Source organism: Mustela nigripes, chromosome 2 (genome assembly GCF_022355385.1).
Source record: "Mustela nigripes isolate SB6536 chromosome 2, MUSNIG.SB6536, whole genome shotgun sequence".
In the NCBI taxonomy this organism is placed as follows: Eukaryota; Metazoa; Chordata; class Mammalia; order Carnivora; family Mustelidae; genus Mustela; species Mustela nigripes.
In genome coordinates, this window is record NC_081558.1 from 88,338,833 (window position 1) to 88,366,085 (window position 27,253).

At 41.3% G+C, this 27,253-nt stretch overlaps 1 protein-coding gene across 6 annotated transcripts in view; it reads left to right on the forward strand.

Annotated features, from left to right (window-relative positions):
* NEK11 (NIMA related kinase 11) overlaps positions 1-27,253 on the forward strand; it is a 245,163-nt gene that overhangs the window by 150,325 nt on the left and 67,585 nt on the right. For all 6 annotated transcript variants that reach the window (XM_059390919.1, XM_059390921.1, XM_059390918.1 and 3 more), the window contains one exon: positions 3,702-3,862. In XM_059390919.1, coding sequence (XP_059246902.1) covers positions 3,702-3,862 — 161 coding nt within the window. The remainder of the gene's footprint in view (positions 1-3,701; positions 3,863-27,253) is intronic.

Sequence of the window (27,253 nt, forward strand, 5' to 3'; positions counted from 1 at the left end):
TTTGTATCTTGTATTTATTTGCTTTTTTAAAAAATTTTATTTATTTATCTGACAGAGAGATAGTGAGAGAGGGAACACAAGCAGGGGCAGTGGGAGAGGGAAAAGCAGGCCCTCTGCCCACCAGGGAGCCTGTTGTAGGGCTTGACCCTAGGACCATGGGATCGTGACTTGAGCCAGACAGATGCTTAACAACTGACCACCCAGGTGTCCCTAAGGTCTTTTTTAGTTTTAATGATTTATTTATTTATTTATTTATTTATGTGTTTATTTATTTATTTAAGGTAGAGCACTGGCGGGTGGACTGAGGGGGAGGGAGGGAATAAGCAGACTCCATGCTGAATTCGGAGCCAGACTTGGGGCCTGATCTCACGAACCTGACCCTGAGATCATGACCTGAGTCGAAACCAGGAGTTGGTGGCTCAACTGACACCCCGGCATCCGTATTAAGGTCTTAATTGAAAGGTCTGGCAAACAGCATCCTTTGCGTGGCACAGGGTGATCGCCTGTCTTTTTCTCCATCGTGGACCTGCAACAACCATGCCCAAGCTCAGGCAGCCATGAGAGGATTCCTTCACAAACACACTGCCGCTGCCCACCCAGCCTCGCAGAGATCGGGAATGCCGCTCCAGCGCATCTGTTATGAGGCTGACTTCAGGGTGTGAGGAAATTAAAGCTATTTATCACGGACCATTTTCCCTCAATGACAGGAGAAATGAGCCTTAGCCTAACAAGGCTTCAAACTGGGCCCGCGTTTGAAAAACACATAGCTTGACAAACACAGTTTGAGCAGACTTATATTTCTTTTGACTTTTCCTTTTGAAAATGAACTTTTTTGAGATGAACCAAGATAGTGGTGCTTGTTTAAGAAATATTGGAGGTGGCTTCATCCCAGTCAGTTTCCTGACTCGGGCATAAGTCCCAGGATGGCATATTCTACTGAGCATTTCTTTCCTTCCTCTCCTTCCTGGGAGGGGAACCCTGGTGAGAGAGGGAATCTTTCCTCTGAGGCTAAGACTGCACAGAAGCCATGTTATGGGAGGTGGGGTTTGGTATTTATCAAGAGAAGGATTTGTCTGTATGGTTTGGCCTGCTGCCTTACTGCCCATTTGAAATGTGTACGGTATGGATTTTGAGAAGTAATTCTATTTTGTGCATGTATGTGTATATATAAAATTAAACTTGATAAAAATCTGTGATTGTCTAATATTTATATTTCTTCTTGGTGTTGTGCATTACAGGCAACACATATACAGAGTTTTATGTTACATGTTAGTAAATGACATCTATTCGGTGCCTACCATGTACACAGTGCTTTGCATCCATCATACTATTTAATGTTCACAACAATCCTCAGAGATGGTTACAGTCATGTCCATTTTACAGGTGAGAAAACTGAAGTACAGGAAATTTAAGTAATGCCTGTCACAGAGCTGATATTAGAGCCTTGATTTAAACGTAGATCTTTTGGATTCCAAAGCCAGCATTCTCAACCAGTGTTCTTCAAATTGTGTGTTGAGAAATCACTTTAACAAGTTGCAACTAGCATTGTAAAAAATTGAATAGAATGTGAAAGACTAGAATGTGTCATATTTAGTATGGGTAAATCTTGATGCATGAAACTTTCAACTATAAATTTATATTTGTACACAAATGTAAGCACATTTCTGTGTGCTGGGCAACAATGTAAATGATATATTTCCTCTTGTGTCACAGTAAAATTTGAAAGCAAATATTCTGGCCTAAAGGAGGAGGGGAAGAGAAATAGAGGGGAAAAGGGAGAATATAAGGAATAAGTAAATGAATGAGTAACTGTCAGACAAACAGAGAGCCTTTGGGAGAGGAAGAGGAAATAGGAGGGAGTGGGAAGAGGGGGAAAGAATGGACCAATCTGTGAAAAAGAGAGATGCTGGGGAGCGGACGAAGAGACACAGGGAGTCACATTATTCTGTCCACCATTCCATTTCATTAATCAATCTTGAATAAAGATTTTTATAAAACGTGACCCCTATATACAAAGAATCTACTTCATTTGCTGTTCAACTGAAAACATGTGATCTGAAGGGAAACAGGCTGTGTTGGAGTTTCCAAAATGCCCAATATGCTCCTTCCTAAGAAGCTGGCAAAGGCAGTTTTGAGTATATATTATTTTTGTCTTTTTGAGCTAATTTTGATGCCATGACACTGACTCTTTTGTCTTATGGGAAACCATAGATAACAAAGATTTTAAAGTAGTCCCTAAGTATCTTACTTCCAGAGGATTCTGGAATCAGTTAACAAAAAGCCCCTTTTTTCAGATGTGGAAATTGAGTGAACATTTTATAAAGTTTCCCTATAGACAATGCTTTCATAAGAATCCTATTACTGGATCTTCATAGCTACCCTGCTAGGTTTCCCTTATGCCAGTTTTACTGGAGAACTTGGCTCAGGAAGCTCAAGCCCCTTGCCTCACTTCTTACATAAGAGGTGGTAGAGCTTAGATTCAAACCTGATTCTCTGACCCGTAATTCCGTATTTTCCCCCAGTAAACACAGAGTAGAAACAGTGGGATGAAATACAGTGCTGTTTGTTATAAATCAGAAGAGTTGTTTTTGTTTATAAATCAGAGTCTGGTGCAAAGCCGAAAATGCCCATGGTTTTAATGTGTGGGCTGTCACTGTAATTCACTCCTCTCCCCAACAGTATTTCCCAATTTCTATGCCTTCTTTAGGAAATTGGAGTTGATATCGCTATGGGTTTTTGTTGTTGTTGTTGTTGTTTGGTGACCTATTCTTGGCCTTTCTTGGTTGAAAACCATTATAAGTAAAAATTACATTTTTAGTTAGTAATAACATTGCATAAAATAACTTAGGTAGCCACTTCTTGGCATCAACTTAAGGGATGGTCTTTCCTTTAAAAAAAAAAAAATAGGGATGCCTGGTTGGCTCAGTAAGTTAAGCATCTGCCTTCAGCTCAGGTAATGATCCCAGAGTCCTGGGATTGAGTCCTATATTGGGCTCCTTGCTCAGTGGGGAGACTGCTTATCCTTGTGCCTGCAGCTCCCCCTGCTTGTGCGTGCGTGCTCTCTCACACACAAATAAATAAAAATCTTAAAAAAAAATAAATGTCACATATAGAGGTGAGTAAGCAAGGTCCCAGCTGACTCCACCTCAAAAGCCTTCATAGCCTGTTGGGAAAAAACTCATAATGTTTCCCTCGGCTTGCCTAAATGCCATTGCTGTATATCCTATCCATCTTGCCTGGTCTCATAACTAATATTTTTTTAAAAAAGAAACAACAGGGAAGAGTGCTGACCAAGTTCTGCTCCAACAGCCTCTGCAGAAATTTAATGTGGGTGTGTAATAGGGTCCTGCAGCCAAAGCCTCTCATCCAGTGTTTGTTCCTAAATCCCCTCATTTGTCTTAAGGATTCATGCCTCTGAATGTAAAGACTTTAAAGGAGATCATTTCTTCTCATGTCATGGTTTTATTCTTCCACCTTCAAAATATAAATGAATCATCCCTCCTTTCCTCTACTGGCTTAATTTTGCTGAGTATTTATTAAAGTCAACCAGACACTTCAGGAAGCTAATATTCAGCTTTACACTCCATGAAAGCTTTGTCAGTGCAAGCATAACATATATCTCTGGGAAAATATGGGAGATCCTAGACTCATTCTAATTTAATGACTTATAGGGTCTGATTGTTGTTTATTCTCTATTTCAGAGATCCCTGAAGACCCGCTTGTGGCTGAAGAGTATTATGCTGATGCCTTTGATTCCTGCTCTGAAGAAAGTGACGAGGAAGAAGAAGAAACAGTGTTTTCAGCAGCAGAGGAAGAGGTCAAGGATGAGGGACCCCAGCCTGCTTACAGAACATTCCAACAGGTATAGGCCGCTCCCCAACAGAGATGTGGAGCTGTCTGAGGTCCTGACCAGGTTGTGACTTCCCAAAGAGAGTCAAGGAAATCTTAGAACTTGAAGTGGGGATGGGGGGCTAGGGTGTTTTGGGGTTTGTTTGTTTGTTTTTATTTGTTTGTTTGCATTGGGAGGGTACTAGGGTTTGTTATAAAGGCCCAGTATGATGGGTCCAGGGACAGTTAGGACCGCATGGAGTTCTGAGATTCTGGTGTGGACCAAGTTGATGAGGGATGGGCTGGAGCACCCAGTACTTATTCAAGTGGAAAGATGATACACACTGCACTGAAGAGCACCCTGTATACAGCTGTTAAATAAAGAATGCAGATGTCTCTTTAGAAGAGCTATGCAGATTTTTAAAAATACACTTTTCTGCCTGGTAATCAGATTTTTGAGTCATGTCCTAGTGCACAAATTAGTTCTGAGAATGAGGCCCAGAGATCCTGGGATTAGGGTATGATCTTTCTGGCCATGCCCAGCCTTTGTGGGCCCATCCTTCCACACAGTGCTGGAGTCTCTGTATGTCCTCGGCATAGATCTCTTTAACAATAGCAAGATTAAGCCCTAGCTGGGTTATAGGCTAAGAAACAGTCCCAGCATGTGATTTCTCTGCCAGGTGTCTATAGGAAAGAAAAAAAAAAAAAGCAAGAGGTATGTAAGATGTAAGCAGATTACTTTGGGCAACTTATGCTCATAAACTTCATTTTCCTCTTAGGCCATAACATGGTAACCTTTCTAGTCCTAAAAATTTTTTTTAAAGATTTTTTTATTTATTTGACAGAGAGAGAGAGAGTAGGCAGAGAGGGAGACAGAGAGAGAGGAGGAAGCAGGCTCCCTGCTGAACAGAGAGCCTGATGCAGGACTTGATCCTAGGACCCTGGGATCATGACCGGAGCCGAAGGCAGAGGCTTTAACCCACTGAGATACCCAGGCACCCCCAGTCCTAAAATTTCTTAAGGCACAGAAGTTTTGTTACTGGGAATCATTAAGCTAGGAAATTAGAAGTCAATCAAGGGGTACCTGTATCAATGGAAACTTAATTCATGAGGATTAATTGAAGTTTGTATACAATAATTTTTAAAGAATGTAATAGTCAATAAATATTATAATATTCAATAAATAAAGCCAATAAGAAATGTTTTCAGGTTCTATATAAGAAAAGAGAAAGAGACAAGGAAAGGGAAACTAGAAGGATATGGATATGAGGCTAAGAAGAGAAAAGGATGAGAGAAAGAGGAGAACGAGAATTTAGGAGACAAATGCGTGAAGAGAGAAGTAGATGAATGTTGAAAGAAATACAGTCAAGGCAGAGAGTGATTCAGCATGCCAAAATAAAAATGCTTCCCTTCTATCATTTCCCCATTTTCCAATGGACTCTGGTGAACAACATCACCTCCTACCACACATTTAAAATACAATTCCCATTTCATTCTGTGCCACGGTCCTAAACATGTGAGACAAATCTTTTTTATTTATTTAAATAATTTCTACACCCAACATGGGGCTCAAACTAATGACCCAAGGATCAAGAGTCTCACCATGCTCTTCTGACTGAGCCAACCAAGAGACAAATATTATAATATTGCAGCCAACCAGGAGACAAATATTACAATAGGAGACAAATATTACAATATTGCAGAAACATCTTTCTGTGCCTATGGTTGCAAAAACACATCCATTTTTACACAAAACACCAAGTGACAAAATTTTAGCTACTAGTGTTTTACTTTTTATTTTTAATAGATTAAAATTGATTCAGAAAATACACATGAATAAAATATACAGCAAACACCACTCAGGTCAGGAAATAGAACTTTGCTAGCCAGTCTGGAAGTCCCGTCTTTGGCATACTTTGGCATACTTATAGGAACACAGGGCTGGAAATCAAAATGCCTGTATACAAGACGAGCCTTTGTTACTTGCAGGTTGTGTGACCTTGTGCAAGTTACTAAATTTCACTGTGCCTCAGTTTTGTAATCTGTAAAATAGGACAGTAATGACTCCTACCTCACAGAGTAGGCTGGGGATTAAAATGCGGTAATCAATGTAAGGTACTTAAAATAGTATCTAAAATTTAATAATTAATTAATGAGATATTAATTATGATGATGATACCCAGCCATCTTGTAGGTTTTTTTTTTGTTGTTGTTGTTAACATATAATGTATTATTTGCTTCAGGGATACACGTCTGTGAATCATCAGTCTTACACAACTCAGAGTGCTCACCATAGCACATACCCTCTCCAATGTCCATAACTCAGCCACTCTATCCCTACCCCCCAACCCCCAGCAATCTTCAGTTTGTTTCCTGAGATTAAGAGTCTCTTATGGTTTGTCTCCCTCCCGATGCCATCTTGTTTCATTTTTTTCCATCTCTTCCCCCCACAACCCCCTATCATGCCTCTCAAATACCTCATATCGGAGAGAGCATACGATAATTGTCTTTCTCTGATTGATCTATTTCGTTTAGCATAATCCTGTGGGTTTTTTCAAAAGATTTATTTATTTATTTTGGAGAGAGCAAGTGCATGAGCTGTGGGTAGGGCAGAAAGAGGGGGAGAGACTCTCAAGAAGACTCCTTGCTGAGCATGGAGCCCAACACAGGGCTTGATCCCATGACCCTGAGATCATGACCTGAGCTAAAACCAAGAGTCAATGGGGCCATTGAGTGAACCACCCAGGCACCCCATCTTGTGGATTTTTTATGAAACTTCCCAAACTCTCTAATGTTAGTGTGAGATTTCACAACTGTGGTATTAAAAAAAAAAAATTCCCTCCTTTTTATTTCTTAGGGCCAATGATAAATATAGGACAGCAGTTTTGCTCTCTGGGCCGTGCATCTGTCACATGTGATATGATAACTGAAATTTTCTCTGCTCAGTGAAGTGTTAGGAAAAGAGTGATCTTTTTGGAATGGTGCCACAGGGGCAGAGAAATGGATACAGGCTAGACTTTGTGAGTTGATTTTAAATCTATTGGGACAGGATGCTGAGGCCTCTCACACCCACATGGGTATTTTGTCTCACAAAACCGTTGGGTAGTTATTCTTATTTCTGTTTTCCAGATGAAGAAACTGAGTCACTGAGAGAAGTAGGTTGCCTGTGACCACAGAACTAGGGAAGGCGCTCAGAACCACGAACAGGTCTGGGTCTGTCATGCTTACCAGCCAGTGTTCTTTCTGGTACAAAATGTGTATCAGGCTAGAGTAATTTTAGTATAATAGAAACAGGAGTGGAAATCTCATTGAATAATCTGTGGAAAGATAGGTAACTACAGTCCCATTTGTTTTTCCTGTAATCTGATATTATTTTCTCCACCCCAAAGAGGGTGAGTGTGCGGTTGTGATGGGTGTCTGCTCTTCCCTTTCTAGGTTATTTAACTAGCGACACTCAAATTGTAGTTACAGAACACTATGCTGAGACTTGATCACTGTTGGCTTTGTGAATTAGGTGAAAACTGCAGCCATCACTTGGATTTGCCTTCCCTCCCCCTAGTCTCACCATTGACCCAAGTGTGCCCAAGGTCTTCAGTGGTCCTTCTACCCATGGCTTTTATGTGAGTAGTCAGATCAAGTTGATTCTTATTCCTTCAGGTAGAGCAAAAGTCACATAGTTTGTATTTGATGGAAGAGGTGCTTTCAAAAAAAACCAAAAAAACAAAAAACAAAAAACCATGGGCTTCATTGGGATTGATTGCTGAGTCCCTTGCACCACCTGTGACAATCATTTCAGCAGCAGCATCTCCAAAGTGGTTTTTATTAAGCACCTAATTGCTGCTGATCCTTCCTTCCCTCTCTGCTGCGTTAAGCCGAACATCAACAGCACCTTTATCACAAGCCATTATCATATTGTTGATAGCTACTCTGTGAAGGCTGTGGTCACTGAATTGGAACCAGCCTCTTAGATCTCAGGAGAATGGAGTTTATAGCTGTCATCATAAGAGGGGTTTCAACAGTATTTGTGGGACCTGTCACTGAAAAGTGTTTCTGCTCTAATGGATATGTTTTAGGGCCGCAGATTGATGGGGTGTATTCAGAGACCCTTCTGTTTTCCCTCGTTGCCTTGACCACCATTTCCCTCTGCAAGACTAATCAATGTCCTGTGTGCACGCTACACACGCTAGGTAGACCATAATAACTTCACACAGAACTCCCTCAGGAAAGGCTCTGTTTAATGAATGTGGCTTTCAGCAATACTTGTTTTAAGAAGACTCTTAGGACCATGATGTTTGTTCTTGCCAAGACAAAGGGCTGTGGAGGCCCATTTTTCCAGCTAATTTTGAAGCTTTCACCAAATCCTCTAGTGGCTTTCAAATTCCCTCTGCACAGCAAAGCATTAGGAAAAGTGCAATGATCTCCTTGGAATGGTGCCACGGGGCAGAGAAATTGATGTAGGCTAGGCGAGGCCCAAGAGTCTACTGAGGACTCTCGGATCAGGTCATCATGAGAATATGTGCCTCTAGGCGTCTTCTGGTAGTAGAGTCATTAGTTTAATAAATCCTCATAGTTATAACAGTAACATCTAACATCTCCTGAACCTTTATTCTACGCCCTGTACTTTATATGACATGTCAGCCCAGGTCCTCTGGGAAGCAGGTGACAAGACAAAATTGGGGAAAGCCTCAAGCCACGATGCTAGTCTGCACCTTTGTGGGTAAGGATGGAAGGGAAGGCAGGACTGCATGGCACCTTCAACATGCGGGGTCTGGAAAGGTCTTCACGGTGCCCATAAGAGAGCCCCAGACAAAGTCTGCCCTCGCCATCAGAGGAGGCCAGACTGGGTGGGAATGGCCTGGCTCTGGTTTCCTAATGCTTGAACTGGCTGCGAGCTGCCGGGAGGAGCCGATCCTGGAGCAGCAGCTGAGGGCGGCTAGCTGGCTTCACAGCAAGGTTGGCAGCAGGCTGGCTCTGGAAGAGAAATGGAAGGGGTGCATCTCGGCTATGGGCACAGATGCATATTTTATTTCATTCTTGCAAGTTGGTCCTTTAATACGTGTATTCTAGTTGAACTGCATCAATCTGGAATTGAACTGGCTGGAATTCCAACAAGGGAGAAGGTGAGAGTGAGGAACAAGGCAGGTGGGCAAAAGAAAGGAAGAAAGCTTGGGTTAGTGATTTCCGGCCAGTTCTGCCTGACATTTGAACCAAAAACTGGACGCCCCAGATGGAGAAAGGGCTGAGGGCTATAAATCCAGAGTCCCCCACTGCCTCTCAGGGTCCATGCATCTCTCAGGTTGAGAACCTCTTGGTGCTTTGAATTCTTGCCCTAGACTTAGAGTAGTTACAACCACGTGTTCTTCATACAATGCAGTTCCTCAGTGCTAGTCAGCTCTTCCGTTTGATGCTTAAAAAGAAACAGCATAATTAGTCTGCGGTTGGTTACTGTATTAAGCACTGACTTTAAAACTCAGGTCCCTTGAAAGATGAGTCTGTTGTGATAGCCTCAGCTTGCACAAGAAGAAACTGAGTCTCCGTGAGGGGAATGCAGCCACCAAGTAGCACAGAGCTAACAAGTAGGAGAGCTGCAGATCTGACATGTGTCTTAGCCATTCCTCTATACAGTCTTCCGGGACAACTATTTAATTATTGCAATTATAATCCCTCCTCTGTGAGGACTGGGTAAACACAGTAGGTGTGAGGGGATAGCTGAGGGCCACCGCATTGTCTGGCTCTGTTCTCCTGAACAGAATTACTGAGCTGTGCATGAAGCAAAATTTACACTCGTTCTAGGAACAGTGCCGAGTTATGGAAATTTAAACAAAAAAGAGCCTGCCTCTCACCTCTGTTACAGGATATAGAATTCTCTCCTCCTCCCATCTTTTTGTTTGTTTGATTTAATGGAAGATGCCAAAACTCTTGAGTCCAAACTGTAGGGCTTATTTAACTGGGATTTTGCATGATCTGACCTAACTCATCTGACTTCATGCATGGGAGGAAAGAGTTTTTGTCTGGAATTGGCCTCAGAGGTCATCGGTTCTAAGAAGCAGTCAGCCCCGCTATTTAACCTCTCTCCATCAGCACCCCCCGCCGCCCATGTCCCAGGCTGTAAAGCAGCCCATCTTGCTGAGGCGTTAGAGGAACCCAGTGGTTTCATGTGTCACGCCTTCCAGGTAACAGGCCTTCTTTTTTTTTTTTTTTTTAAGATTTTATGTATTTATCTGACAGACGGAGATCACAAGTAGGCAGAAAAGCAGGCAGAGAAGAGGAAGCAGGCTCCCTGCTGAGCAAAGATCCTGATGTGGGGCTCCATCCCAGGATCCTGGGATCATGACCTGAGCCGAAGGCAGCGGCTTTAACCCACTGAGCCACCCAGGCGCCCCGGTAATAGGCCTTCTGTAGACCCCGTGTGTGTTGCTGAAAGGAATCACTTTGATGGGACAGTTTCCACTGCCGGCCCTATTCCAGCCTCATTTTCAGCATGGTTATTCTGCCTTCCTTCGCTACAATTTCTTGTCCAGGCTAAAGCATAGCTCACTGCGGGCCAGACAGGGACCAGCAAACGTTGCTGTGGAACATAGCACTGTGGGCTTTGTAGGAGGTTTTAGCCCCTAAATCTTTTCAATTGGACCCACTGTTGTATTGAAGATTGCAACTACACTTTTTGCCCCAATCCCAAAGAATGGAGGAAAAGAAGGAAGATGATGGGGTAGAAAAAGACAAAACAAAACTGAGTGGGAATGCACAGAATCTGTGTGCTCCTTTCAGTGTGGAGGATGGGATCCTCCCCTAGCCTCCACCACCCCCATGTTGGTGACTGAGCAGAGGTTCACAGCAACTGGGAAAGGAAAGGGACAGCAAGCAGCCCACACTGGGCCCTCCTGTGCTATTCCTGAGGTAAGTATGGTGGAGTGGTGTATGCTGGTTTTGCAAAGTGGGTAAGCCTAGTTGGAATGGCACCTTTGGACTTCTCCAACAAGTCCCCTTCCTCTTCACCAGCACTCAAGTCATGTGTCCACAGTTATCAGTTGAGCCGAGCTACCCAGACCATACAGGGCATGAATGAGTCTACAAAGAATAGGAGAATCCTCCCACATGGCCTTTGCAAACAAAGGGCCCTTCCCACTCTTCTGTGATTCATTTACACAGAGAAATTTAATTTTATTTTCTGAATATTTTATTCATCTGGAAAGACAGAGTGAATACCATTTCAAGTTGTCTGGTCTAGGAAGAAAGGAATGTGACACATCTGGGACATTGTTGGAGGTACTGTCCTTTCTACATGACCCACATAGGACCACATCATACCAGAGGAAGCAACAATCATTCTTATTAAGACAGGGTCAGCTTTGCAGCCCAACAGGTGCCATGCTAAGTCCTTTCCATGCCTTGTCCCATTTTATACTCACAGGCACTTTCCGGAGCTAACATCTGTCCCACTTTACAAAGAGGAAAGTGCGACACAGAAAGAAAGAATAACTGACTTGACCTAGGTCACCCAGTCCATTGACAGAGCTGGAATTCAAACCAGCAAATTCTCCTTGTCAATGAGGAGACATGTGGGGTGAGTGCAGAAGTGAATGTAAAAGTTTCGTAAAGGAGAGGAAAAGAAGATGCCTGGGACCTAAGGGGCAGCTCCAAAATGTGTGAGAACGTGACCGAAGGATTTAAAATCGTGTTGAAAACACAGGACCAAGTTTCCCACGTACTCTGTGGGATTCATGTAGGAGTAAAGCTAGAACTGGAGTCAAAAATAATAACGTGCCATAAAGAAGTGTGTATCACAAGGGCTATCTTTTGGAACATGAATCGATCAACGTTCCTTAAATGGCAGGACTTTCCTCCCTAGACTACCGGGCACGTGGCGTGAGAAGAGATAAATAGTTCATCAGGAGCAAGTGAGCTTTTGGGAGGGAGGGGTGGTGGCTTGGGGGCAGGCTCCCGGCACACTGCTACAACTCCTTCAGCCTCCCCAGCTCCTGAAAACTTCATTGCACAAGTTGCTGGGTGGCCATCGTGATGCCACTCCCAGCAGCCCTGCTTTCTTTTCCCTCCTCTCCATCTTTTACATTTCCAAACTGTGATCCAAAATGTCCAAAGAGTTCTGGATCAGATACCTATGAATGCAAACCTGGGCACTAATAGGAGACAGCTGCAGTGAGAAGGTTTTAATAATGCAGAATAAACAAGGCATGAGCAGTGAAATGTGGACACATTGACAATCACGTTTCAGTGACTCCGAATTCAGTGACAGAGGCATTTGGAGTGACGGGAGCCTGGGGGCTTGCCTCCAGTTTGAATGTGGCACATGTGGCTCCGTGTTCCCGTCATGACACAAGCACTGAGATCTTTTTTGCTTTGACAGAGGTGACCATTGGTGGTGAGCTAGGAGTGAAGATGTCAGCTTCCTGATTTCGGGACAGTTTCTGTGAAGGTGCCGTCCACTCTGTCCTGTGGCTTTGCACCGAATGGCACCCTCTGCCATCCTATGAATTATGAATGCAAATAAACAAGGGTTTGCCTTCCAATGAGATCGAAGTGAGATGTGAAAGGTCCATCTGAGTGTGTAGAAAATGGATAAGGTCACCTTGGTGTTTGGTTTCTGTAACTTAGTGACATTTTGCAGGATGCAGTGGATAGAGTTTAAAGAATGGACAGTAGCTTAGTACAAGAACATGGGTGGATTGTGGGAAAGAACATGGGTGGGTTGTTGCTTGGGTCATACATTCATACACCACACAGATGAGGGTTCTAGGCACTGGATGGAAGGTCGTGAAAAGCAGACCCAATGCCACCTTCATGACATCTCACCTAGTCTCCTGTGTTTATGGAGTATCCATAGACTGTCAGCTCCCAAATGTGTATCTTCCATTCTGCACTTCTGTCTCCAGATTCATATCCCCTCTCTGTTCAGGAGTGGGGATAGATGTCATGTGGACTTCTAATAGACATCCTGAACTAAGCATGTCCAAAACTGAAGGAATACACCCCAGCCCCAGGCCCAGTCAGCTCCTCCTGAGTCAACCTTGACTCTTGCATGTCCTTTCACTCACATTCCACTTCCAGTGCATGAACAAAACCTATTGACTCAATGTTTAGAAGATGATCATTATTTAGCACCTCTACTCCTACTGCTGGAGCCACCATCGCCTCCCCAGTGTATGACTGCAGTAGCTTCCAACTGGCCTCCTGGTAACCCTCCCTCCCATACTTCACTCAAACGAAAAGGCACAAGTCTGTTCAAAATGGCCGTGCAGCATCCCCTCATCACCCATGGAAGATCTCCTCCCTTCCATCACTGTGAGAATCACCCTTGCCCACCCCACTCTAGTCACATTAGCCTTCTTGCTGTTTCCGGAACACATCAGGCATGTTTCTGCCATTGGAAGCCTAGAACGCACTCCCCTCCATACACAAATTATTTTGCTCCCTCTCTACCTTCAAGTTTGTGCTTATATGCCATCATCTTGGGGAGGACTCAGACTACTTAGAGAATTTAGCACTTGCTGGTGTGAGAAGTCCTTGTGTCCTTTCCCTGCTGTATTGTCCTCCGTAGATCTTAACACTTCTGACCTACCACTGTTTATTTGCTTACTCATTTATAGTTTCTCTCCCCCTTCTAGAATGTAATCCAGTAGGGCAAAGATTTTGTTTGTATCACTGCTGTATCCCCAGCACCTTGAATAGTGTTCAGCACAGAGCAAACATTGAGCACATATTGGGGAGTAAATAGATGAATAAATGCCTACAAGGATAAGCTAGTGGTACAGGTAGCCAATACGCCAGAACACACACAGCTAGAGCAAAGAGGAAAGGAAGAAGTTGAGGTGATGGAAGAAATGGGCATTTGGGGGAGGGGTCGAAACACCTCCTGAGAGGGGTTCAGGAAGTTCCTAGCAGAGGGGTTCTCAGCTGTGACCTGATGGATGGAAAAAGCACTCTCTGCTGTAAGAAAACAGAGTTGGGAGAGGAGTGTTTCAGAGGGGCGTAGTGTGTGTAGGAAGGCCCAGGTCATGAGAGGGCTTGGCAAGTTTGAGAAATTGCAAGAAGACTGATGCTATTGGAGAGGTCAGGCCAGCAGTAGCTACACCAACAAGGTCTTGTAAGGAGAGTGGGTTTTATTTTAAGCGCAAGGCCAATCCAGTGAAGGGCAACTGAAGTCAAGTCTTAAAATGAATCTATGGCAGTAGAAATTGGAGCGACAGTGGCAGTGAAATGTGGCGACTGGCTGAGAGGGGCCCTGAGGGGCCCATATTGGTGGCAATATGGGTATTGTATGTGGAAGATCTGGGCATTTCACTGCATGCAAATTTTACCTCAGTAAGAATAATACATCATCAATGATGTCATCAAGACAAGAAAAACCACCAAAAAAAACTACACCAGAATTGTGATATCCATACATATATTGTGACACGTGTAAGTTAGCCGGTATCAAGGCTGTGTCTTTGACTCCTTGTAGCCCATGCATGACTTCAGGAGTCATGCTTCAAGGAGGTCCTAGGTACACTCAGGTAAGGTGTCTTAGGGAAAAAAAAGTTGAGTCCAGAATGACTAAGCTTGAGTGGGGAGAAGGGTTCTGTATGGTTTGGTCTCATCCTGCAGGACGACTCTGTCAACACCGGTGACAAAGAGGTAAAAGAAATCAGCCCCTTCACACCCTCACACCCACTGATAGGGACCCTTGAGTGGCCCAAGGGTCTGAGTGAGATGAAGCTTAGCTGAGCTCCCCTCTGGCTGGAGCTCTACTGGGTGGTTATGTCCATTCCATGTATACATTTATAGATCTTTGTTTGGATTTGTTCCACAGACAGAAATGCTGTTGGGCCTGGCAGCACACCATGTAGGTACCCATTCCCACTCACCCTGAGTGGCCTTCAGCCCCAGGAAACTTAAACACTTCATAGCTGTGCAACTGTTTATATCTGGGTTGCTAACTGTCCAGCCTTTTGTGGTGTGGCTTTGGGAGTCAGCATCACCCACCTGGCAGGAGAGTGCTGAGGGTGCTAGGTGAAAACAGATGGTTGGGTTTTTACCACCTCATGGTGTAGTGGCATGAAGCAGAAGAACAACCCTCTTGGAGGTTCTTGAGAATGTCTAAAGGTAGATGTACAATTGCTAAGGGCTACTGGTTCCTAAACTGAGCCCTCATCCCAAAATAAGGTCGTCTGGCAGCTAGTTGCCATTCTTCCATTTGTTTGTTCATTCATTCACTCGTTCGTTCATTCATTCATTCACAATTAATTCCAAGAAGGGCACAATATTATGAACTGGTTACATTTTACTGGGGTCGGTGGGGTAGGGAGAGCCGTGGAGTGAAGGACAGTGTCTTTACATCTCCCCCTGCCTCTCTTTGGCTCCTTCCTCTACAATCTCTTCTTCATCCAGATAAAGGTCAAGCATCCTTAGACTTTGGACAACAGGCCTCATGTGACTAGGCTTCTCTATGAGTAGGTTCTCATTGCTTTGTTCCCTCAAGGGAATAAGTAACTGTCAGCAACAGCTTCAGAAACAACTGCTTCAGAAAGAGATTTCTTCAACTGCATTATCCATTCCAATAATTTGAGCAGAAAGTTAAACTGGGTTCAGTCCAAGAACTGAGCATATTGGTTGTGTACCAAACAAACATTTTTGAGCCTTCTGTTTAACAAACACGTGTTATAGTTAAAATGTTCCAGGCATGGAGCTATGTACTTATGGATGCTAACATTTATTCCTCCTAACAACCCATTTTACAGATGGGGAAATGAAGATGTGAATCGTTTAAGTAATTGCTCAAGACACATGACAGGCAAATGGCAAGGCCAGATTTAAACTCAGGTGGGCTTATTCCAGAGCCCTTGCTCTTAACCACTAGGCTGTGCCTTTCTCCTTTGGTCCATTCTGCCAGGGCCTCAGTTTTAGGCCAGTGGCCAGCTTCCCTTCATGATTTAAATACACCCTAAATCCTATTCGTTTCAGCCAATCTGGCCATCACACTCTACTTACCAGGGACTGGTTTAAAATAAATATGCAATCAATTCTGGCCAAAAAGTGTGAGGATATACTTTCTTGGGGAGGAGGGGGTCTGAGAATGCCTGGAAAGGAGCATATTGGGGCTCTTTGTTTAAGGTGGTTTATGGAGATTTTTGGTTACTTGTAGCTGAAACTTTCCTAGGTGATATAGATGCTAAATTAAGATACATTTTCTAACAGGAATATTGACATAGAAATATAGTTGTATAGTTATTGGATTATATTTTCAAGACAGCTTCTTGTGCACTTTCATATAAAAGTTTGAATTCTAAGGAAAAGCCAGTGCTTGTGATATGCACAAATGACAGTATTTGGGGCTTGCCTGTAAGAACTAACAATGAAAATGTACGATGCTATGTAGTTCTGGTTTGGTATAAACCTGGTCTGTTATTGAATATCCATGTTAAGATGTTATTGAGAACTTGGTCCTTTGAGTCTCTCAGAGTATTAGATCCTAACAAAATAATGCTCCTAAAAATTCTTCTTCCTGGATTGGAAACTGCTTACTCTATACCACTGTATTCTGTCTGTCTTTCTCTTTCTCTCTCTCTAAGTTAAATTTTAGTTAGTTAGCATACAGTGCAGTATTGGTTTCAGGAGTAGAATTCAGTGATTCATCACTTACACACAACACTCAGTGCTCATCACAAGAGCCTTCCTGCATATCCCTCACCCATCTAGCCCATCCTCTACCTCCCTCCCTTAACTCTCAGTTTGTTCTTTATTGTTAAAAGTCCCTTATGGTTTCCCTCTTTCTCTTTTTTCCCTTTTCCATGAGTTCATTTGTTTTCTTTCTTAAATTCCACGTAAGAGTGAGATCATATGGTATTTGTCTTTCTCAGACTGACTCATTTCTCTTAGCATAATACACTCTAGCTCCATTCACATCATAGCAAATGTCAAGATTTCATACTTTTTGATGACTGGATTATATCCATTGTGTACATATACCACACCTTCTTTATCCATTCATTAGTCAGTAGACTAATAGTGTGCTATTGTTGATAATGCTGCTATAAACATTGGGGTGCATGTACCTCTTCCAATCTGTGTTTTTGTGTCTTTTGGATATATACCTAGCAGTGCAATTGCTGGGTCATAAGTTAGTTCTTTTTGTTTTTTTTTTTAAGATTTTATTTGTTTATTTAACAGAGAGAGATCACAAGTAGGCAGAACAGCAGGCAGAGAGAGAAGGGGAAAGCAGGCTCCCTGCTGAGCAGAGAGTCCAATTCAGGCCTCAATCCCAGGACCCTGAGATCATGACCTGAGCCAAAAGCAGAGGCTTAACCCACTGAGCCACCCAGGCACCCTTCATAAGTTAGTTCTATTTTTAACTTTCTGAGGCGCCTCCATGCTGTGTTCCAGAGTACATTCCCACCAACAGTACAAGAGGGTTCCCCTTTCTCCACATCCTTACCAACACCTTTGTTTCTTGCGTTGTTGATTTTAGCCATTGTGACAGATGTGAGGTGGTATCTTATTGTGGTTTTAATTTGTATTTCTCCGATGATGAGTGATGTTGAGTATCTTTTCATGTGTCTGTCAGCCATCTGGATGTCTTCATTGGGAAAGTGTCTATTCATGTCTTCTGCCCATTTCTTAACTGGATTTTTTTTGCGGGGGGTTGTTGTGTTTGATAAGTTCTTTATAGATTTCGGAGACCAACCCTTTATCAGGTATGTCATTTGCTAATATCTTCTCCCATTCAGTAGGTTGCCTTTTAATTTTGTTGATTGTTTCCTTCACTGTGCAGAATCTTTTTATCTTGATGAAGTCCCAATAGTTCATTTTTGCTTTTATTTCCTTGCCTCTGGTGATCTGTCTAGCAAGAAGTTGCTATGGCTGAGGTCAAGGAAGTTTCTACCTGCGTTCTCTAGGATTTTGTCTCACATTTAAGTCTTTCATCCATTTTGAGTTTATTTTTGTGTGTGGTGTGAGAAAGTGGTCCAGTTTATTCTTCTGCATGTTGCTGTCCAGTTTTGCCAACATCATTTGCTGAAGAGAATTTTTCCTTTGGATATTCTTTCCTGGTTTGTTGAATATTAATTGATGATATAGTTGAGGGTCCATTTCTGGGTTCTCTATTCTGTTCCATTGACCTATGTGTTTGTTTTTGTGCCAGTACCATACCATATATAGAAATATAGAAATCCAGAATAATGATGCCTCCCATTTTGTTTTTCTTTTTCAGGATTGCTTTGGCTATTTGGGGTCTCCTGTGTTTCCATAAAGTTTTAGGATTGTTCATTCCAGCTCTGTGATAACTGCTGGTGGTATTTTGATAGGGATTACATTAAATGCATATATTGCTTTGTGTAGTATGGACATTTTAGCAATGTTTGGTTTTCCAATCCACAAGCATGGAATGCTTTTCCATGTATTTGCTGTTCTCTTCAGCTTCTTTCATAAGTGTTCTATAGTTTTCAGGGTACAGTTCTTTTACCTCTTTAGTTAAATTTATTTCTAGGTATCTCATTGGTTTTGGTGCAATTGCAAATGAGATCAATCCCTTGATTTCTTTTTCTGCCACTTTGTTATTGGTGTATAGAAATGCAACAGATTTCTGGACATTGATTTCATATCCTCCAACTTTGCTGGATCCATGTATGAGTTCTAGCAATTTTTTGGTGGGGTCTGTTGGATTTTCTACATAAAGTATCATGTCATCTGCAAATAGCGACAGTTTGACTTCTTCCTTGCTGACTTGGATGCTTTTTATTTTTTCTTGTTGTCTGATTGTGAGCGTAAGAGAGAATTCTAGTACTATCTTAAATAGTATTGGTGAGAGTGGACATCCTTGTCTTATTCCTGACTATAGGGGAAAGGCTCCCAGTTTTCTTCACTGAAGATGATATTAGCTGTGATTCTTTTGTATATGGCCTTTATGATGTTTGGGTATATTCCATCTATCCCTGCTTTGTTGAGGGTTTTTATCAGGAACGTGTGCTATATTTTGTCAAATGCTTTTTCTGCATCTATTAACGGGATTATATGGTTCTTATCCTTTCTTTTATTAATGTGTACACCACTGAATTCTTCATGGTTGGGAGATTTTTATGTTTTTCAGGAGTCATAATTCTCTAATTATACCAATACTAAGTTGACTAGGAAAACAAGAGAAGTGATTGGCAATTTTAGGTGGTTGGTTTTTTGTTTTGTTTTGTTTTCTAATGGCCCATAAAAAGGCTTCAGAACATTAAAAAAGTGTTAACTCAAAGCTGCCATTTAATTGAATTTTTGATTTCTAGTGTATGCAAGGTTCAAAATATTAAAGTATCTGACACAGAAGACTTCAATGATAAATGTGATTCTTTTGAGTTTTGTCACTCTCTAATTCATCATGAACATATCTAGTACTATACACACCAAAGTTTTTCACATATTTCTTGAATGAAAACAAAAGTAAAGAGATTTTGCTATTGCTTCATATATCCTTGGTTTTAATGTAAGTTCTATAGTTATAGCCCCTCCCCCCCACATATATGTTTGGGCATACACATCTCACTATTCTAAATGTAAAGCTGAGCAAAGAAAGGGCATCTTGTTCTGGAAGCCATGCAGGGAAGGACAGATTTCTTAGTCTTAATGCTTAAATAGTGCTTCTTGAAAGCCATCTTGATTTTTACATGAAGATGATGTCAGAGTTGTGAAATGTATCTACATTGTAATTAAAAGTTATAAACTCATATCTATAACACAGTGTAACAAATATCATGATGCTAAGTGATTCCATGTCAGCACATTGCGGGTATTACCTTCCAAAGGGTATTTGGAAATGTCTGATGACATGTTTAATTGTCACAGCTTGGATGAGGGAGGGTACTGTAGTGGGTAGAAGCCAGGGATACTGCTAAACATCCTACAGTGCACATGACAGCCCCTCACCCAAAGAATTACCAAGCCTAACACATCACTAGTACTGAAGTTGAAAAGTCTTGAGTTAGCAAAATACATGCTTGTGGAAATTCTTCCCAAACTTAAAGTAACATTTTTACTAATTGAATAATTGAGAATTCTCTAAGGCAAACAGAATGTTTCTAGAACAATCCTCATTATTTCCTCAATGTTTCTAGAACAATCCTCTACTTTAATGGCAAGCTCATTAAAGTAGACTATCACCAATCATTCATGTTGGCTAAAGTTTGCCCTTGAATCTGTGGTCCACGGGCCAGCAACATCAGTTGCTGTTGAGAGCTTGTTAAAATGCAGAATCTTAGCTCTATTGCAGACCTGCTGAATCAGATTCTGCAGAATCTCAGCCCTACTCCAGACCTGCTGAATCAGATTCTGCATTCTTAGCCAGATCCCTGGATGAGTCCTACACACAGTGAAATTTGAGAATCACTGGGTAAGAGGACTGTGTATCTATACCTTACCTCCAAAGCTGATCTGTGCCTAGAAACAGGCCAAGAGCTCCACTTCCTAAGAATAAGAAATAAGGTTGGAAAGCTTCCCTCTCACAGGTGTGAGGTAGAAATTACTCCATGCAAAAGTTTACTGTTAACTGTTTCCATTGCTCCTTTTAGGCTTTTCTCCACAGGTCAGCAATTAAAAGGAGAGTGAGGCGGTAACTAGTTTACTGTGGTGATCACTTTGTAATGTATATAAATGTTGAATCACTATGTTGTACACCTGAAACTAAAATAATACTGTATGTCAACTATACTTTCATTAAAAAAAGGAGACTGAGAAATTCATTGAAGCACACTGAATTTTAATATTCAAATTAACACAGGATTTGATACAGATCTGCTATCACCAAATGTGAGTTACTGATTTCAAAAATACTTTTCCAGTTTCATCCTAAAATCCCTTTGGGTAACTGTGACCTATGTTTGTAGGGCTAACATATAAAAATCCTTTCAGTTAACCTCCGTAGAGAAAAAAGCAAAACATGCTCTATCTTTTCTTTAAAAGTTGCTCCACAATCTAAGGAATCTTAATTCTAATACGAAGTAGCAAGATATAAATAACTACATATAAATTTCTGCTAGTTGAAATGCTAGAGCTTGCTAAATGTTTTAAAGAAATATTTTAAAGAAACAAAGTTCATTTGAGGGCAGGGGTGGGAAAGAAACATTATTTTTTAATCTCAAAGAAAGAACAAAAGACATGTCTTAGTTGAAAAATTAAAGGCAGTTTAGAGCTAAAGATACTAAAGCAATCTTTCTTCTAATGAGAGGAACTTATGTATAATAGAATAGAGTTTCTTATAGTAGAAAACTTTTATTTGAACAAAAGAGTAAGGACAGATAGCTTGTGAAGTCCCAGGACTAAATTCAGTAAAGACACTGAGGATTCCAGAGTGTACAGAACAGGAAGGTCTGTTAAGGTATTTGCCCACATGAGGAGTTCCCAAAGGATCTTTCTGGGACTTCCACAGGATAAACTGGGTTTCACAGACAATTGGGCTTGGGAAGCATAATGTTAAACAAGGTTTTAGATCTTTACTAGAAGGCTTTTCAAAGCTTTCAATACGTTCATGAAGGTTATGAATCTCTAAGATACCATAGACCATGTTGCCAAGACATATTTTCATAGATTCATTTTAGAAAGTTGTTCATATATACTTTGATAAATGACAGTACATGTTGTTTAGTAACAGTAGCAGGGATGCTTTCATACATTGCCTTGATGAGTTACAGTTTCGTTGAGGCCAAGGTAGAAAAATCTGTGACCCAGAGAGTAAAGTGTCCAGTTCCTTATGGGTCATAGGATCTGTAGGACAAATAACGTGAGGCCTGTTAGAATGTGGAATTAGGAGGATTCGTGAACCAGCCCCAGGAAGGACCAAGCTTGAAGCAAGGAAAGCCTGAGAAACTAATGAGCAGAAACCTAAATTTGGGCTGAGAAATTTTACACCTGACACTCTCATCCTCCATGTGAGGCTTTTATCCCTCAGTAGTTGTGTGTCCCACAGTGCAGTGCCTAGCAATGTGTACTCTGTGGTAGTCAAAGGGAAGGAGAACTTTGTGCAAGGCTTCAGCCCACAGTGGGCTCATCTTTGAAAGCACATTCATCATTTTGGGACATTTGGAAGGAAGTTTCCCAGAAGGCTCAGGAGAGGGATCTCACCAAAGGAAGTTCCAGTTGGGGGTAGTAGCCTGTGAGGTCTATCTGTCCCTGGGGTCAGCTCAGAAGGAGTCAGAGAATAGCCTTATGAGAGAACATCTGAGAGCCAAGAAAGAAAGTGACAGATGGAAGCAGAAGATGACCATCAGGTGGCTCAGAAGGAAGCTCAGCAAACAAGAGCCGCTGAAAGAATTGAATGGGGGAAATGCATGCAAAGTCTAAATGCATTCAAGTTTGTGCAGGACTGGGAACTCTGAATTTACGTAAAACCTGCATGGTAAGGTAGAAACAGGAATACTCTGTTCATTGTCTTGGTGTGACTTTTCTGTTTATTGATTGCTTCCCATGTGCCCAGCTCCAAGCTAATAATTACTCAGCAGGCACGGTCCTGCTCTCATGGAGCTCACAATAACGAACAAAACATTTAATTTTGTCTTTGGATAAGTGAATCAAAAGAAACAGAGCACTGCGGGAGGGTTGACTGAGGTGGTGGTAGAAATGTAATTTAGACAGAACGTTTGAGATTTGAAGGAGGAGGAAGACAGTCACTTAAATATGTGAAGCCAGAGCATTTTCAGCCATGAGAAGGGCCCCACGGTGCAAAAGATCATGGTGCCTTTGAAAAAAGAGAGCAGTGTGGCTGGAGCAGAGTCAACAGGAGAGAAGCAGGAGGAGGCGAGGTTGGAAAGATGGAGAGGAGCGGGATCAAACGGAGCATGGCAAGCCATGACAGGATTTCCTTCTGTATACAGGGCTCTGGATTGTATTCCATGCACAGCAACAAAGTAATGACACTTGTGGGGGAAATCGATTAAAGCGGTGCTACAGCAGAGAGAAGAAAGGAGGTTGTTGCATGGTCCAGGCAAGAGCTGATGGTGGCTTGAGCTACAGTAGCTGTTGGATTTTTGTTTACTTTTAATGTTTGGCTCTTTCTCTTTTAATAGAAAGAAAGGCCTTTGTACTGGTTTCCAGTTTGGCTTCTGGGTTCCCACCAGCCACCTGATGGTAGAGAGTGTGTATTGCAGGGGAAATAATGTGGGAATTGACTGCTGGAAGAGGATGGTCTGGGATACCCTGGGACACAAGTTCACCCCTCCCAGCCTCTGTTCATGCCTTCTCTTCTCTCCCATCTATGGAAATGGATCATCTGTCCCCAAATAGTGAGCTAAAGCTACATCTGTCTCTTTCATCTTCGTACACATTTGGCACATAACCAGTATTCCGTAAATGGTTCCTAAATGGAATAAACTGGGTAGTGGAGTGACACCTGTGTGTGTGAACTAAATCTTTCACCACGGCTAGCTCTAAGATGAGGAGATATTCTGGATTATTTAGTAAGACAGAACTTGCTGATTAATAAGTGAGAATCTATGCAGTATGATTTTTATAGCCCTGTAATGATACCACGTGATTTTCTCCTTTGACATGCCTGCTTTCTGCTGCCTGAAATTTGCTATTAGAAATTCATTCCTCTGATATGAGGTTGTATCCCTTATCGAAACACAAATATCCTGAGATAACACATGAGCCTTATCAATTGTCCTGGGCTTTCCCAGTATCTTTTCTTGAGAGAAAGCAAATTTCCGTGAGAGGAGGATGAAACAAAGTAGGAATGAGCTCCTTGTGGAGAAAATGCACTCCTTGGGATGGGTGGGAGCATGTAGTAAAGAGTGAGAACAGAGAAAAGAGGACAGTTTCTAAAAGTTCACATTCTTCGGCTCAAGGATTCCACTAACCTAAAAAATAATGTTATACATGGGGCCAAGTTTTATGTCCCATGATAGTCACTGCAGTAGTACTTACAACAAAAAAAGTGGAGGCAACAAGATGTCTGGTGATGGGGGCACGGGATAAAGAATGTGATATGGCTATACAGCGCAAGTTTGTGTTGCTATTCAAATTATGTTCCTGGAGAATTCTTACTAGCATGGGATGAACGTCCAAACAAAAATGCATGGTTGTCTGTGTGTTCCATGTATACCATACATCTACAGTATAATTTCAAATATCTGAAAGATAGGTCTAGGTAAAAAAGACTGACTAGATATGTGCATATATATTGGTGAAAGTTGAATCAACAGTGATGGGTTACTTTGGTGATATTATTTTCTTTTGATAATTTTCTATTATTTTCCAGAATAAAAAATAAATATGAATTACTAGAGTATGTATTATTTTTAATATCTCTGTATAAACATTGTTTCAAAGGACAGATTGCCCCAGATATCATGGCTTTCTTTGTGGCCTCTGGGCAGGTGTTGGTAGGTCTCACGTACATTACAGATCCCACCGACCTTTTCAGAACAGCTGCCTTTGCCCCCTTAGGAGCAATTTCTAATATACTGGCCAAATTATTGCATCTACTTCTGAAAAAAATCTGGGTGTTTGACTGAACTTGAATCTGTGGGGCAGTTTTTCAGAGCTGAGTCTTATCTGATGTTCCTCATGCCTCAGGGACCTATTCCTATTAGGGAGGAGTTGGTGGTTATGGGGGAAGGAGGCCTGAAGAGTGTCTACATTCATCAGCAAAAGAACCGTTACATCATTTGCACAGCATTTGAAATTCGGCTCCCTGGCACTTGGCTGAAATGAGTGCAGGCTGGTGGCACTGTAATTTGGCTTCTGTCTGGAGGTGGTTGCTTTTTTAGGCCACTTAGCTCTGGCAGAGATTAATTTAAATTGTGAAACAGTGAGGAAATGCACAGGTTCCAGGCAACAGCATAATCTGTGCATTGTACCAGCCATAATATGCTCCTGCAAGGTGTTTCCATGACTGAACTTCTTGCTGAAGTACAAACATGGCACAGAATAGTGGAAATCATCTTTTGAAAAGACGTTGGTATTCATTTCCATTTTCTTCCTTTCTCCTGGGGGTGGATATATTTCTACTGGGGTCTTTTATGTTCGATTAAATGATAATTTCTGCAACACAAGGAATGAGTTTATTGCTAAATTAATTGCAGTGCAGTAAAACAAGTTCCCTAACTCCTTTCCTAAATTATTTAATATAAAAAAAATAAAAGAAGCTGATCTTTGTAATGAGTTCCCTCTTTTTCAAAATACAGAAAGTTTCATTTAAATGTTAAAAAGTATAGTTGGCATCTTATTTAATTCTGTAGCTTCTTAATCTATTAGTGTAATTTATTTTGATCACCAAGTTGTTCAGATTTAACCAGGAGAAAATAATATGTATGGGAAGATAGAGCTATATATGTAGATCACCTGGTCTCAGTCAGGGGAGATTTTGCCCCTCAGGAAACGTTTGGCAGTGCCTTGTGACTTTTTTGGTTTCCACATCCCAGGGTTGAGAGATGTGTGATGGGAATATTTTATTGGCATCTAGTGAGTTGAAGCCAAGTATGCTACTAAGCATCCTGTAACATACTCACAGAATTATCTGGCCCAAAATGTCAGTGACACCAACGGAGAGAAACCTTGGTGTTTATAGATAGATGGGGGAATGAGCATGTGAACGTGGTGCCCCAACATCAAGGTGAAGGGTATATGGGAATTTTGTACTGCTTTTGCAACTTTTTAAAAAGAGTTTTCTTTAATATATTCTTTAATAAGACACAACTGAGCCCCTAGTATGTCAGTTAAACATGGGACATGGGGATGTGGATCCATAGGAAGTAGAGAGGAAACAAATGTAATCTTAACCCCATTCCTTTTGGCAAATAATGGAAATACAGAATACAAACGGACCAATTCTCTCAGTGTCTCAGATTTTATGGTCTTTGAAGACACCGTAACAGTTTTATAATGAACTTTGCTGTAATCTGTTAAAGAATCTTCAAATTTAATAATGGGGATGCTTAAGAATTGTAGTTTTCCTTAGAGCAAAATTTAACTCAAACATAATAAAAAGGGACCGTACTAATACTCCTTATATGAAGTATGAGAATTAATGTCTTATGCAAGACCAATGCAACTATTTTCCTATCACTGAGATATAAAGTTAAATATGGTGTCTTCAGCTGCTTATAAAAATAGGTTAAATACCAGAACAAAAAGCTTTCATTTTGAATTACAGTCAGCAAAAATGAAAAAACGAACAAAAAAAACCCCCCAAAACTTGTGAATGGTTTTTAAATGATTTGTTACTAAATGTAAACATACATATGGTCAAAGCGCTTTTTAAAAACCTTCAAATTGTAATTTAACCAGAACTTACTAATACCCACCACAAACAATCAGGCAAATTCTAATATTCTGGTAGCAGTATATTAGGAAATAACAGATATTAAATCTGAAACTTAGGAAATTAAATACATGGAAAAAAAACTATTTTAAAGGAAGAGTAGAAGTTGGTAAGAACTATCACCACTGAAGTTTTCCTTATAAATATCTTCCTTGAAATTTACAGTGAAATCAAACAAGGTGGGCAGAATATGCATAGCTACAAAACAAATGCAGTGATGAATTACAGCAGAAAGAGGGAATGCATTTTGTAATCCACAGGATCAGATTTGTGGATACAGATTTTCCTGTAGGTCTGATACTATTTCCAAATTTTAAAAATATTGTTCAGTGGGTACAATTGGAGTTTTGGTCTTAATGCCCTAATTAATCTGCATCTTAGAGACAGAAAGTTACTTGTCCTTTGTTGGGAATGTAAATTGAGCTCAGTCATTGTCCACGACCTCTTCTGCCCTAGTGTTCAGGGCAAGAAGGGAAATTGGCAGACTGTTTGTTTACTCTTCTTGAGGCCGAATTTAGATGGAGAACTGATGCTTTGCTTACAGTTCTCTTAGAACCTGGAGTTGGAAGCCATTGATGAAGAGCCCAACCCTCCGTACCCAGCCCATCTGTAGCTGCATTTGTCCCCAGGCTGCATTATATTGCATATATATCTCAGCAAAGAATTATTTTTGAGTTTTTTTCATGAGCTTGCACTCTGGTTCCTCCAGTAATATTGTGAAGCTCTGCTTGGGTTTGGAGCCCTGCCTTCTACTCTACGTATGTGTACTGTATATCTACATGTATATGTATGTGTACTGTAGTGACTAAGAAGAATTCAGGCTCTGGAGAACACCACCTGTTCCACCTCTTACTAGTTACATGAACTAGTCACAATATGGAGCCTGTCTGTGCCTCGGTTTTCTCAACTGTTAAATGGGGAGGAAAATAGCACCACATAGTTGAGTTTAAATGAATTAACACATGTAGACTGGTTGAACAATGGCACATATTAAGACTTCAGTACAAGTTAGTATTCATTCACTCACTCATTCATTCATTCATTCATTCAATTTCATTAGAATTATTTCCGCCCTTCCCACACTCTTCTACAGGATTCCCTGTCCTCTATGTTAGATGTCCCAGCCGCTCAGATGCT